At 39.0% G+C, this 16,125-nt stretch overlaps 1 protein-coding gene across 3 annotated transcripts in view; it reads left to right on the forward strand.

Annotated features, from left to right (window-relative positions):
* mitfb (melanocyte inducing transcription factor b) overlaps window positions 1–16,125 on the forward strand; it is a 62,918-nt gene that overhangs the window by 13,797 nt on the left and 32,996 nt on the right. For all 3 annotated transcript variants that reach the window (XM_088330717.1, XM_088330719.1, XM_088330720.1), the window contains exon 2: window positions 13,707–13,938. In XM_088330717.1, the coding sequence (XP_088186843.1) occupies window positions 13,707–13,938 (232 nt within the window). The remainder of the gene's footprint in view (window positions 1–13,706; window positions 13,939–16,125) is intronic.

A 16,125-nucleotide genomic window follows, 5' to 3' on the forward strand; every position in this document is an offset into this window, starting at 1 on the left:
TGGTCAGCAGAAGGCGCTCGCACACTTCCTTCATATTTGGCTATTATTTCTTAAATGCAATAGTTGTACGCACTACTTTTCTTTTTTCACCTGTAGCAACTTTGCTGCTTGCACTGACTTTCTTCGGAGGCATAATAAGGGGCTAAGACACCCGTACGCCGCTCAGCATCGCACCCTAGCGTACTCAAGCATTACCGGCGTTCGAACTCCGATTTTTTTCACCGAACAGCGAAGCAAGAATTTCTCGAAATTTTTTGTCGGACTCCGATTTGTTCGAACTGAGAGGCGTTCGAAAACCGAGGTTCCACTGTACAGTACTGACTGGAATCCATGCAAGCTTTTACTTTAACACGTTGCCAGTACCTGCACTGGCCACACTGGCCCAAAGAATGATGGAACCATCACCAATTCTTTACTTAGGGTAGCAAATTATATTATTTTTCCACCATGCATAATGCTCCTTGTTGTGACCAAATGCCACAATTTTAGTTTTATGAGTCTGCTTGCTGAAGCACATTTAAACAAGCCAGCTCCATTTTTGGACAAAAGTTCTGTGAACTGATGGTCTAACATAGTTTTAACCAGAATGTAGACCTTCGTTGGAAGCTATAGGAAGGGTTTTTTGGTATTGTTGTTGTTGTGTTCAAAAGAGAGAATTACTCAATATTGGTGTGATTTAGTGATACAGGTTTCACACATTTATGCACATGCCTACCTTTGTTTAGACAATTATTGCACAATTTCTGTAAATCCTATAAACTTAATTTCCCATCTTAAGTATCTCTGTATTTGTCTGATCTATGATATATTTATGTGAAATTGCTGATCCAAACAATCAATCATTTATTAAGTACAATCTTGAAAGTGAACAGAGGTACTTGAGTGCACATGTATGCTCAAAATATTTGTGAAAACAAATTTCTGGTAAGTTAATTAAAATAATTTCCACTGCATGAAATAAAAACAATCTAGAATTCAGTGTTCCATTGTGAATACCTAAAAATTAACACACTTTAAAGGTAGAGTGCTTCATTTTTCTACTACAGTGTCTGTTTGAGTTTCCTGTTATTTATAATTGATCATTTATGTTGCAACATCATTTAAACTGTTTTAGCTATTTTATTATAAGAGTTTATTGAAATTATTTTATCTGTTACATTTTGTTCAATTGTCCCTCTTTGTGACCACTTGATGGCAGCAAAGATAATTTAGTTCGCTGTTCAAATTTCACACTTTGCGAGCCTGACATTGTGGTGACATATTTAACGGCTGGTTACTACTTTTGTGTTCCCTGCGTTGAACTTACAATGATAGACAGATATTTATTGATTATATTTTAATAAATTTAGATGCATGCAACCCATTCCTACTACACTCAAAATCAAACCAGACAGGAGGACAACATATCACCCTACACTCAAGCCTTCATAATTTAGTCTCCTGATTTACAGCAGTATCAGCACAATTGCTTGTTATTTTATTTTATATTTTTGTTGTTGTACCCTTTTCTGGTAGAAAATTAGAATAGGTTATGCATTTGTGACGTTAAATGATGTGGATACACATGGGACCTCTGCTAGAGTGTGTCAACCTCATCTGTTCACTTCTTTTGTGAGGATGCCTTGTTCTCTCACCTTCTCCATCAGCAATCTTGTGAGGTGGAAGCAGGGGGTCTTTGAAGGTCTTGCTTTTTGGCTTGCGGCAGAAGTGAGGATGCTTTTAAGGTGTCCTGTACCATCTGCAAAATGAAAAAAATTCAGGTTTCCTTTGCCTGTGTTCTAGAAGGAGAATATAGTGTGAGAGAATGAATTGGAGAGACTAATCGAACACCACCACCCTTTTAAAGCTGAGAGCTACTTTTTCCTCACTGATGGCACGAAGGGCTATCAGTTTGATATCCGTTTTTAAACTTGTCATGAAATGAAATGAAATGATCTACATTTATATAGCGCTTTTCAAGTCAAGACATCCCAAAGCGCTTTACATTGTGCTTCCCATTTCCCAATAGCGGCCGTGCAGCCATGTAAGGCGCTATCCTGCTTTTTGGGGGTATTAGGGGTTCAGTGTCTTACCCAAGGACACTTCGACATGTAACAAGGAGGAGCCGGGATTCGAACTGCGATCTCTTGATCCCAAGACGAGCGCTCTACCTCCTGAGCCACTGCCGCCCCTGTTATTAGAACGTTGTTACCATGTTATTACCGGGTTCTGATTATTAGACGTTAGGATGAAATAGGTTCGTCAACCAGTTAGAAATCAAATTTCCTGGAAAATCACAATGACTCATCACTGGTGAGTTATTTTCAAAACTTGTCCCTGGTCCACTCAGGTGTTCTTAGGAGGCTACCTGGTGCCTGCGGGCATCATGTTGGAGACCCCTGCTTTAAGGAGTAGGAATAAAACAATTGAACACAATAAATTGGTCGTTAAAATGTTACAACCAGTGACTTGGATTTAAAATTCTGTGATGAAAGAAATACAATCACTCTTGCAGACATTGGAATTATGCATTAAGAGCTTTAAAGCAGCTTCCAGGTTTTGGATACAGAACAAAGAAAAAAAGGACTAATCTAGAAACTAAAAGCCTCATTCAAGGTTTTTCTTTAGCTGTAGTTCATTTACATGTGTGTAATCTACCATTTATATACGGACTTTGCAGTTATACAAAGGAATAATGCCTTTGTTATATTGTGACGACTTTTGTCTGTGGTTTCCAAATACTGTTGTTGAAGAACAGTAATAATTTGATTTAGAAAACAGAAATAGCTGAGTTGAGAAATATTTGTCTGATATTCAGGGAGGAATGAATTCAGCAATTCTTATTTTAGTACACCCTCGCTATAAAGCTTTTCACGGTTTTGCTACTTTACGGATTTGCATTGAGCATTGTGTCTAAACAGTCTCCCTGATTAATAGTATGTGTCAATACAGTAGTTTTTTTGTAAAGAAAAACAAACAAAAGTTTACACAGTACTTTTTTTGTTAAACGAATGCTTGAGCCTTTAAAAAGCCCCTCCCGTTCTTTAGTTTCAGTGTACAATACAGTATTTATTTGAATAACAATTGTAAAAAAAAAATCAAGACTGAGGAGATAATTTCTCCTTCATGCCATGAGACCCTTTAACTCCACCCGGGGGAGTAAAAGCCCACATTAAGCCCCAACCCCACATTTGCATATTACCCTATTTTTATTACAGTGTGTATTTTTCGTAACACTACATAAATGCTCTTTATTAATACGCTATATTGGGTATTTTTGTATTCTATATCTTTTATTTTTTAACACAAGGATACTGCTGGAAGTGTGAATTTCCCTTCGGGGATGAATAAAGTATCTATCTATCTATCTATCTATCTATCTATCTATCTATCTATCTATCTATCTATCTATCTATCTATCTATCTATCTATCTATCTATCTATCTATCTATCTATCTATCAATAACAGTACTTTCGTGATATATATCTTTTTAAATATATTAGGCAGACTGGACTACAAGGCACTTGGATTCAAAATTACAATAAAGGCTAGGGTTACAAAATATTAGGAAAAGTGCCGTATTGCACAATGATCAATCAGAATGTATCACTAATCAAAATTCCATACAATAGCATAACATTGGCTGCATTATTAATCAATCCCAAATTGTGGCTTGAAGTCTGCTTGATCTTAAGCACTAACTTATCCCTTCATGATACTATTTGTAGTCACGGGACCAAATTTCCTCAGACATTGGTACAGCTGCCTCGCAAAGTCATTTTAAAATGCAGGAGATTTTGAACTGAATGACGATAAGGGTATTGTAATTCGGTCATTCTCAACGAAATAAGAAGAACGGCATTGTGTAAAGTAATCCAGTCGTCATAAAATATATTAATGAACGCAAAGCCGCATGCATTCCAAACGTTTGTCACTTACAATGCTTAGTCTGAGCTCCGAAAAAGTGAACATTATCCCTACCCTAACATATCTTGTATCGACTAAAAATACAGTGATAATGAGATAAGGCCTAATGCATTTTCGTGTGTGGTCTACAGTGGGACCTCGCTACTTCGCGGTTCCACGTTCACGGGTTCAGAGCTTCGCGGGTCTAAAAAAAAAAAAAGAATAAAATAAAATAATTTTTAAAAAATAATTATTTTTTTATTTTATTTTTTTAAGCATTTTTGAAGGGGCGTCGCTACTTCGTGGTTCCACGTTCGCGGGCTCAGAGCTTCGCAGGTCTAAGAAAATAATAATAATAAAATAATTTTTAAAAAATAATTATTTTTTTATTTTATTTTTTTAAGCATTTTTGAAGGGGCGTCGCTACTTCGTGGTTCCACGTTCGCGGGCTCAGAGCTTCGCAGGTCTAAGAAAATAATAATAATAAAATAATTTTAAAAAAATAATCATTATTTTATTTTTTTAAGCATTTTTGAAGGGGCGTCGCTACTTCGTGGTTCCACGTTCGCTGGCTCAGAGCTTCGCAAGTCTAAAAAAATAATAATAAAATAAAATAATTTAAAAAAGAATAATAATTTAATTTTTTTAAGCATTTTTGAAGGGGCGTCGCTACTTCGTGGTTCCACGTTCGCGGGTTCAGAGCTTCGCAGGTCTTAAAAAAAATTAATAATAAAATAAAATAATTTAAAAAAATAATAATAATATATTTTTTTTAAAGCATTTTTGAAGGGGCGTCGCTACTTTGTGGTTTCACGTTCACGGTTTCAGAGCTTCGCAAGTCTAAAAAAAAAATAAAAATAAAGAAAAAAATAAAAATAAAAAATAAAAAATAAATATATATATATATATATATATATATATATATATATATATATATATATATATATATATATATATAGTCAAATCAAGTCATGTTTATTTGTTTGGCCCTTAACCACAAAGAGTCTCAAAGGGCTGCACAGACCACAGATTATTGCAAACCACAGACTATTATTGCACCATCCCCTGATCTAAAACCGACATGAGGGCAAGGAAAAACTCAAAAAACCTCAACATGAGGAAAATGAGGAAACCTTGTGAAGGGACCGTACATGAGGTAATCCCCTTCCAGGATGACCAGGCCAAAATGGATGTTGCAATAACAAATAATACACAGATATTGTCAACATAAAATACAAAAAAAATATATATATATATATATCTCATCTCATCTCATCTCATCAGCTGCACCGCTTATCCTCAGCAGGGTCGCGGGGGTGCTGGAGCCCATCCCAGCAATCATCGGGCAGTGGGCAGGGGACACCCTGAACCGGTTGCCAGCCAATCGCAGGGCACACAGGGACAGACAACTCATTTGCTCATCCACACCTAGGGACAATTTGAACCGGCCAATTCACCTGAAATGCATGTTTTTGGAACGTGGGAGGAAACCGGAGTGCCCGGAGGAATATATATATATATATTTTTTTATTTTATTTTTTTTTAGCATTTTTGAAGGGGCGTCGCTACTTAGCGGATTTTCACTTTTCGCGGGTGGTTTTGGCCCCATTAACCGCAATAACTGAGGGATTACTGTATATGCCTATTGGGCTAGTCAGTGGATAGGATGTGGCGCTTCCCTGTCGCAATCAGGGTTCGATTCTTGTTGCATTCAATGTTATGCAATTGTGAACAACCATTCCCAGTGGTCCTGAGCACCCTTGTGGTTAGAATTTGGTGCTCCCACCATTGTTACCTGGTTTGATCACCGATGCCAGCCTTACTATGCATACCTGTCAACCTCCAAGGCTCCATGCCTGTACAAACTGTCGTATTTTCCCGTACAAAATACAAAATAATCTCACACCATATTATTTTTTTCGGAATGACGCATGCGCCCATGAAGCAGTCTAGGCCTGCAGGGAGATACTTCACACACACATAGGGGTTTTCAAGATGGCTAACTTCCTCGACTACGCCATCATGTGCTCAGAAAAATGTATAACATGCTCGGTGCATGTCGTAAAATTGTGGGGTGTAAATCATGCTCTGAATACCCCAAAAAATGTTCTGTTACTTTGTTTATGTTTGCGCTTATGAAACAAATGAAAATGTGAAATAAGGAGATAAAATAATATGCTTATTTTTATTTTTATTTTTATTTTTTTCAAAATTTTGGGACTTAAGCGGTTTCTTTTTTCTTTTCTTTTTTTTTTTTTAGAAAATGTCCCCTATTTCTGAAATAACAATTTCACATGGTACTAAGGAAGCATCAGGGGTACATAGATATGCAATAGCAAGTTTGTATTGACATGGCATGAATACAATTTTACATCTGTATGAGGTAGTGTGTTTGCAAGAGTTTCAGTTTTTTGTGCAGTGTGTATTAAGGGTGGTGATGGCTCTGGGCAAGAAACTATCTCTGAGTCTGTTTGTTTTTGTTTTATGTGACCTGTAGCCAATGTTCCCTCTAATTTTCCACGGGTCCCAGCGTTCACACAAAGTTGGTGAGCAGTGCTTGAAACAACAGTGAGCAACCATAATCCCAAGTGTGGCAAGATAATTAATTATCAAACATGTCCAAAACTTGACATCAAGTTACATTTTGCTGAGTTTCCGGCAATGCAAAATTATTTTTCTCTTTTGAATGAATTGACTCATGTACTATTGCAAAGGTTGTACAGCCTACAAACGTCGTTTGTTCTTACAATTCTTTCACAAGATATCCATTTTTATTTCCCGATATATTTTGTCACATAATATTAACATTTTTGGGGGCTTATTTAGTCGGTTGTAAGATACAGAACTGTTCTTAATCACATTTCTTAGTGGAAGTACATTGTTGGCAACAAGTTTCACTTGATATAATTGGAAATTATTTGAATGCAACACAAACTTTTTTTTCTTTATTCCGTGTTTTTTTTCTACTTTTTTAAAAAAAATTCCTTTAAAAAAATCTCATTGTGTTTATTTTTTCCGAGCTGTTACTTTTTTCTTTTTGTTCTCTATTTACTTTTTTCCTACATTTCTTTCTTTTCTTTTTTTCTGGCTTTTTTCTAAATTTTTCCTTCTTTTTTTCTCTTTCTTTTGTTTCTTTTTTTTCTCAGCTTTTCACTACTTTTTCATTTTGGTATTTTTTTTCTTTTTTGTTCTATTCCCCCCTTCCTTTAAGTCATTTTGTGCATCATTTTACATAATATTTGGTCATGTTGGGATTAAAGAAGCAAAAACAACCCAAAGAGCCGTTTAGGACCCGAAAGAGCCGGTTCCTTTAGTGAGCCGAGCCAAAGAAGCCGGTTCCCCGACAAACTCTACTAACTTTACTCAACCTCGTTCTTCTTCGACTCGACTTCAAAATACCGCATTTAGGACACAACGTCAGGGGAACCCGTGTATTTTTACCTTCATCCACAGTAACTTTGACTTGAGTCGCTTCTTAATTAGTAATTTTGAGCCCTCATTTTTGTGCGCTGGCTAGATTTTCTTGTGCGCTGAGAATGTGCGAGCAGTGCGCAATTGCGCACGCACGCAGCTTAGAGGAAACACTGCCTGTAGCGTATTTTTCTGTGATTCCAGCATTGAAGGGGAATCTTTGGCGGCTATACTCAAACCTAACGAATCATTTTGACCCGAGAAGCATATCACTATTATGTATTTGTGGTCAGCGATAAAATATATCGACCTATCAATATTTGCAAAAATATGACAATACAGAGATCCTTCTGTTTACGCGGGTAATGGGCAATAAGATGCTCCCCCACTCCCCGACCCGCGAAAAGTGAAAATCAGCGAAGTCGCGTCGCACCTTCAAAAAAATCCTAAACTTACTTCGAGATGAGTTCATTACTAACAGAGTATGTCTGTAACAAAATAAGACCTATAGATCTATAAATAAAAATATGTAGTGGAGAATTGCAGTTGAATTAATGGTCTTTATTGTCACTATGCAAACGTGCAACAACATTTTTGGGCTTCTATCAGTGCAAGAAAGCAATTTGGAGTGTCTGGCCAGCTCCATGCTAGCATTGGGGCTCCCTGGGTTCAGTCAAGTCTCTGCAGTTTCCCATGAATTGTAGCTTCAGTTCATCCACATGAGTGGTGTAAGGAGTTTGCTTCAACTTCTATGTTTTTCCTCTTTTACAAAGAACTATTCTTATTCGAGCAGTTACCAAATGTGTGTGGCACCAGCGGTTCACCATAAGGTTTAGTTGGATCGGTTTTAAAATCTGAAGGCAAACTTTCTACCATAATTTAACTTTGAATTCCTTTAATTACAGTTCATGAATTTTGGATAAGAATTGATAATCCGAAAGGGAGGAAAACTGCAGACACAGGTTATTTAATTGAATACCAAAAGGAAGATTTATTCAAGAACAAATATTGTTTTCAGGCACATTAGCTTTGTGTTAAATTCAATTGTAATCAGGGAAAAAACAAAGGAAAGGAAGACCAAACCGACTGGGGGAGAAGAAGTGGAACTGATGGCGAGTGTTTTGCACGTGGTGAGGGTTAGGGTAATCTGAAGAAGTTGATATATTCTAAAAGGAACATGATTTCCATTTTGATTCATGATATTAATTCTGGCTATTCCGTTAAAGTTGCCTAGCCCACTAACGTCTTGAAGGTTCTCGTCCGGGACACAGAGACGATGGAAGTGGGGGTCGAACAGACTTGACGTGAGAAACCATGTGATGTTAAAACGATTTTTCATTCATATGGTTTTTGTGGTAACTCGAGTTGTTTGCCCGGCAGGCAGGAACAGAGAGCGAATCCTGTCCACTGTTCTCTCTTATAAAGGGCCAATGACGTGTTTTTACAAATCACACCACTGAGATTTGGTGGAAAGCTGACACTTACCAGGAGGGTGTCAGGGGTGAACCAGTTTCTAGATTAGGACGGCGATAAAAACCTCACCCTCAAATTGGGAACCCGACACACATTATAAACAAGTGGCATCAGTCGTCATGATTCATACACAGTCATGAATGTTTTAGTTACAATCACAAGGTTCACGTTATCAGACTGTATTTTAATCCACGTAATAAATTGTGTTCTCTGTCTTGATGCCTGGGTATGTCACGGAACTGTCCTTTCGGGAGCTCAGTCGTTCCAATCCAAAGGCCTGAATTCTTCTGAACTGGGGTGGAATACAAATGTTTAGTTCTGTCTGTGGTAACAAAAGCGCACAACCAAAGGGTGGAGGGAAAAATAAAAGCGGAAAACGTGGTCTTGACGTAACGAAAGCATACCTAGTCGGATAATCAAGTCGAAACGAGAAGAAGGATAGTCTTTGAAAAGAAAAAGGGGAAAGACCTTTCGGGTCCACTGCCAACATAAAAAAGTAGGAAAAAAAAGAAGTAGTTGTGGTTGTGATGGGCTCATTTGCCCAATAGTGGGATATAGCAGGCTTGCCCGGAGTATCTTGTGAGAGTTGTTAGCCTAGCTGTTAGCAGCGGGCCCGATCTGCCGCATTTTTCCCAATGTCGCCACAATTCTTTCCAAAATCCGATAATAATCCCTGTAGCACCCGCTGGTAATCACAGCAATTCTTTGCGCTTCTCCTACTTTCCTCAAAGTGTGATCTATGCGATGATTTTCTTTCCAATGTAATAACCCGCTAAAATACTCGTTTTGCTGTTGCGTGCTCCACAGTTTGTTTGGTGGGACAAAGGGGGCGGGGCCGTGTGAACATATTGACTTTTGTCAGCCTGCTTTTTGACTGACAGCCTATCATTTACGCGCACACACGCAGTCACGCCCACCCAACACACACACATACAACCTGCCCCTTATGATAGCTGAGTGTGTTCTGTCTGAACAAAATGCACCATACGTTGATATCAATGACAATAAAGACAATTTAATTTAAAATCCTCAAAGGAGTGAACCAGCAATAAGCGAAGCGCAAGGTAGCGAGGAGTCGCTGGGTACCAGTATTTTGTCCATAGGTAAAGCCAGTGTTCTCGTTTGCCCGCGTCCCTGCGTCCTAAACGCATAATTTTTGCTGGGGACGCATTGTGTCAAATCAACGTGCGTCCACGGGACGCAACTATTTTGACACCAAATTGTCATTATTACCCGATTACTTTTTTTTTTTTTTTTTTTTTTTAACAAAGATTTACCGCACTCCAAACTTTTCGTCAGGCAGATCCGCCATTGTTGTTTTGGTCTTGCGTCGGTCTCGGCAAACGAGATCTCGTGGCTTCGAGATGACGTCATTGTTTTGGTGGTTGTCGAGTGAAAGAGAAGTATGCCTCCGTAAAAAACAGTTGGTATTAGGTGCAAATCAACAAAAAATTGGCAATTTCTTTAGTGTCGGTAATAAGTCGAAACATAATACAGAAAGTGGTAACAACGGCAATAATTCCGGCACGAAAAACAGCGGAGAAATTCTTCAGAAGACCGCAAAGGCAAGGAAAACACGTGTTTTGAAGTGAACGATTCGACGAAAGATAAACAAAAGAATACTCCTAGCAAGAAAAGGACTTTTCTGCCAAAATTGACTCAATTATATTCCTGGTTACGCTATGAGGAGGATGATAATGGAGGCTACATGTTCTGTGATGCGTGCACCCAGCGTGACAAAAAAACTGGATTGCATAAATCATTTCGCAATACGAACTTTCTGAAAAGCACATTGGATCGGCACAACGACAATGAAAACCACAAATTAGCAATGGAAATTCCGTTGCTGCAATTGGACCATGAGAAGGCATTACAACTGTGGCGGGACAGCAAACCACGAAGAATATATGAACTGAAAAATCTGAAGTAATTAAAACTGCATGAATATATAGACTAATATTTCAGCAATATTATTTTGTGTACTGTACAGTATTTTTGTGAAGTGATAACGGCTTTGTATTACCAATTAAGTGTGATGATTAGAACTGAATGAATATATAGATTTATATATTTATTTGTCGCCGATTTACAATTTCAACCTCGATAACACTAAATTTTGGGGACCCATAGATCTGTTGGGACCCATAGATTTTTGAGCATGCGAGTCCCCGGGACCCATCACTTTTCAGACGTAAAATGAACACTGGTAAAGCACACCGGATCATAAGGTTCACACTCAAATTTCTGGCCAATTTGGGGTTTTGGGTGCGCCGTATAGTCGGGAAAATACGGTATATTCAATGCTTGGGAGTGAAGTCGGAAAGTTGCCGTACGTTGAAGGTCCAATATAAGCCAGACCGATGCTGTGTTTGACTCTGCCGGCTAATTAGTCCGATTACTGCACAGCTGGATTGGCCAGACGTTTTGCTGAGTTTTATCAAAAGAATCACTCACTCCATGTTGGCTTCGTCCCGACAACTTCTGCTTCAGCAGAGTTCCTCTATTTTAGGAGCACTCGGCTCTGTCTGGCGAGTAGCCGTTTGGGTTTCAGAAGAGTGGGAAAACTGAAACAGCCTTCCTTGTTCCTCTTTCTGTTATGCAAAAAATCGTGCAGCTGAATTTAGTTCATAGCTGCTTTGGCTTGAAGGTTCATGTTTAGTCTGCTGTATTTTTTTACGTTGGAGTGTATAATACGTAAAATTTGGAGAACTTTTATTTAACAAAGCATAAATTATAGCTCGTTAATTGTGTTTGAATCCTCTCTGCAAATGCTAAAAACTAGCAGAGAAGACTGTGGAAAGCAGGCAGACTCAAAACGCATTATACAATAACATTTGTAAATAAGAAAGTCAATTAATAAAGTTAAAATTCACATTTAGCTGAGAGTTTGGAACAAACGTGTACCACACAGTAAAGTATAATTTGTTTTCTTGAGGATTTCAGTTTCAAGTCAACTTTATAATATATCTCTGTATCTTCTGTTGTGTATAAAATCCAAAATAAAATAAAATAAATGTAAATTTTGGGGGGAAAACTTAGGACACCCATAATGATATCTTTAGTACATAACACAACTTTTTCAATTCAAATCCATTATTGATATTGCAGATTTCTGGTTCATCTTGTCAACATTATATTATCCTAAATCTTAGTCCTGTTTCTCTTGATTCTGACCAACGTGTACAAAACTAAATAGATAGATAGATAGATAGATAGATACTTTATTCATCCCCGCTGGGAAATTCACACACACAAATATCAAATTTAGTGCTTAAAAACAGGGTCCCAATATATTGTTTTTCTTTCATTTTGAAAAGAAAAATAAATAAATCAATCAATCAATCAATACACCAATGCCATATCCCCCTCGTGGAAGGTGGCTAGGGTCAAAAAAGCACTGACATTGACCAAACATTTCCCTTCGCACTTCCCAACCTGTCACTGAAAAAAGCCCACAGCACAACTTAGGGTGAGTTGCTGTGCTATGCAACCCTTCATCTGCAGAGAGGCCCAACAGCAAACACTGGTTTACCCCTTCCGCATCATATGCGTCTATATCTGTCTTTCTTAACTATCCTTCGCCACTCACATATATCCCTAGTGCACACCCTTGCATCCATTAAATTAACCGACCACATATCCAGAGCACGTTTCGTCATCCATTCAACCATTTTTGGGCCTTCCTCTCATTCTATGTCCCACCACTTTTGTACTACATACTCTTTTTTTCAAACAGCCTTAATCTAATTATTCCATGTCCAAACCATCTCAGAACATTTCCATCAAACTTCTCAGCAAGCTCTTTCACCACACTAGTTCTTCACCTTACTTCCTCATCCCTTAACCTATCCGGTCTTGTCACTCCACACATACTATGCAAACATCTCATTTCAGAGTTATTTAACCTATGTACCTGTATTTACTCAACTTCATACATGCAATGTTTGCGTTGCGTCGTCTGCTACAAGCCACGTGAACTCTTCTTTCCACAATGCTTTCAATGTACGTTTACGTTTTGTAGCGTCATAAATTTTGTTAGCTCCTTTTGAATCTTTCTTCTGGGGCTGAGGTTTTGGCTTGATTCCTAACCACTTATCAATTTTTCTTGAGTTCTCTGTGCGTCTACTTTGGAAAATGATATGCAAATGCACGACCTTATAACGCTCGGGAAAGTCCGGAAGCACGAAGTTATTCCATGCAGGCTTCTGATCGGCTGCCGAGTATGCAAATTGCCAAACAAACCGAAATTCCAAAATTTCCAAACCGAATGAAGATTTCGAAATCGTAATAAAGCAAACGTTTTATTTGAAAAAAAAATGAAAAATAAGAACGAAAAATTTTTTTTTTCTTTTTTTTTCTTGAAAAAGTTGTCGTCCACCCGGGCAGAAACGTTGTGTAAGTTGTACGCCCGACGTAAAAGATGCACGCCCCGGGCATCCGGGCAGACATTATTTCAAACACTGATATAGTGCTTGGGATACATCATAAATTATTTTGCTTTCATTTTGAGCGTTCAAATCAGTGTAATGAAACTAATCTATTTAACGACACATATAAAAAGCAATATTACATTTAGATATTTGCATTAATATTTTTTCATAAATCCACATTGGATAGGTCTCCCAGGCCAAATTTTTCCGGTCTTGGAAAAAAAAGTGATCAAAAGTGCTGCGTACAGTATACCAAATCGAAGGTGTCCCTAAAGCGGGCAGGAAAATCCCTCAGGCGTGTGTGGAGGGAGACACGCTAGTGAATCAACACGGCTAATCTCTCACCATCATCTTGCTTGACCTCCCTTCTCTTTACCTGACCCCTTCTCATTTCACTTTTAAGTTTGCGCCCTTCATTTCACCTATTTTAACCCGCCCGCCCATGCCTTCTTTGGCTCCATCAGTCCCACCTCAATCACAGAGCATCCTTCTCCCCTCCACCGCAGCCCGTCGGAGCAGCGCAGCGCTTCCAAGCCTCCCCTCAGCTCCTCGGCCACCACTTCGCGCATCCTCCTGCGACAACAGCTGATGCGTGAGCAGCTTCAAGAGCAGGAACGGCGAGAGCAGCGCAGGCAGCTGGAGTCCCAGTACCCGCTAAGCACGGTTGCGCAGACCCCGGCTATCAATGTCAGCATCCCTGCACCGGCCTCCGCGCAGGTGCCGATGGAGGTGCTGAAGGTAAGACTCTCCGGCATGATGCTGTGTCAGAAACGCGGGGAATATGTGGCAAGGTGTGATTGTTAAGCTATAATACTGTGGTACATCTTTATACGAGATATGCTAAAGACAAAAACTTTGGTAGAAGAATTTTATTTGCAACAACACGAAGGGAAATTTAGTTCACGAGCACAGAGGCTTCCACTAGAAAACACTCAAGACAAGGGGTAGGCGAGACTGTGAATTTTGGAATTATCCGATCCAGGTAAATACAGGAAAGATCCGATACTGATGCTTTTTAATTAGTTTACAATTCTGACAAACACATTGAAGTAACTTTTATTGAATTACAATACAAACCTTGGCAGTATAAAAAATAAATATAAATATTTGTATAACAACGATTTCAGAACAAAAGTCAACAGATTTAAAGAAAAATGAAATAGTAATGGAACTAAATTACAAATATAACCATGTCTAGATGAAAACAAAGTTAATGCAACTAGTGGAAACTATAAAATGTGAAAAACACTTCAACCTTCTAAAAATAAAATACTTTGACTAACCAACTGACCAACGTTCGTGTCAAAAGTAGGAAATGATTGCGAAATATGAAAGAGTTGTCCGAGTGTCTGCCATTGAAGTGCTGCTTGAAAGTACAATAACAATAAAAACGTTAGCAGTATAAAAAATACATGTAAATATTTGTATGACAATGGTTTCAGATCAAAAGTTAAGTGTGTCAAACAAAAACAAAAATAGAAAGGTAACAAAATAGAAATATAATGTCAACAAGACTTCTAATTGGCCACTATTTTTATAATAAAGTGCAAATAAAGTGTAAATATAACTGGATTCAATTTGAAAATTGTAGTGTATGTATTAGCTTACAACCCACTAACAGCTGTTTGGCTCTGGAACACCTCCTACCACCAGAGGGCCCAAACTAGGGTTTCGAATGGGCACAGGTGTGTCCAATCACCACAGACCTGTGCCCAGTTCATACCCCGGTTAGGGCCCTATGGTGGAAGGAGGTATATCAGACCCTAACAACAACATTTCTATAGTGCTAGTTAAAATGGGAGAACAGTATCAATCCCATGACGATAGTATCGATCCAATCCAAGTATTTGCTCACAGTCGATATTTGGATCGATCCGTCCACCCTTACTTGAGACTGCTCACCTCTCATGACCGCTCACTCATAGCATCAGCTCATCTAGTTTGCGCATGAAAACTACCACAAGGGGCGATGTGCTGTAATTTTTTTTGTGAGTACGGTCATATAAAGTTACAGTAACTTTGATTTTATTGTACAGTAAGTGCCTTCGTGTCATCAACAGTCTCTTGATCTCATACCTGCCAACCTCCGCCAATAGTTCCCATTTTAATGATTAGGGTTAGGGTTAGGGTTAGGGTCCTTATTAACCAATAGTAAACCTTACAAGTACAAGACGGCACCCATTGACTCACATACTATATTATCAATCGACAATAATCGTGTCGTATGCTACAGGCGACCGGGACGATCCGAATTAGTGACAAAATAGGAAAGACGAAATAGGTCTTTCCCATATGGAAATTGTTATATGGTTTACTCAAATCTAAATGATCAAAACCTGTAAATGTCAGGCAGGATGTAATGAAAACTGAGATCACTTGCACTCGTTTTTTGGTTTTTATTGGAAGGAAGGAATGACAAGACGTGAATCTTCGATCCGCTGTTTGACGGATTGTCGAGACTTGACAGGCGGGTGAAGGCTTGGCGGGAATGGTTGCGGACAGGCGTAGTCGTCGTGTTGTTGGTTGGGGCTGGACAAAAAGGGCGTCGTTGTGTTCGGAAGAGAGATCAGGAGTCAGGCGGGCAGGGCAGGTCGTAGGCAGATTCGGAAACGGGTCGGCAACGGAGATCAGGTAGAACAACAGGAGGCAGGCAAAGAGTCGGAGGTACGGGCTTTCTGAGCAAATGGCAACAGATCGCATAGTCGTCAGGGGGCAGATGTACGAACGCGGGGTCCATTCTGGTCGGAGGATTCTGTCAAGGAGGACCAGAACAGAGCAGGAGACCCCAGAGCGTTCGTTACAAGTCTTTTATTTGGGGAAGTGTACAGGGTTAGCGGGAGACGCGATGACCGTCGAACGTCAGCAGCAACGCCGTGAAGACAACTTCGGGACACGTAGCCAATCGTAGCGTTGGATGGAAGCAGG

The sequence above is a fragment of the Urocampus carinirostris genome, chromosome 3 (assembly GCF_059441175.1).
Source record: "Urocampus carinirostris isolate Australia breed hairy pipefish chromosome 3, RoL_Ucar_1.0, whole genome shotgun sequence".
NCBI classification, from domain to species: domain Eukaryota; kingdom Metazoa; phylum Chordata; class Actinopteri; order Syngnathiformes; family Syngnathidae; genus Urocampus; species Urocampus carinirostris.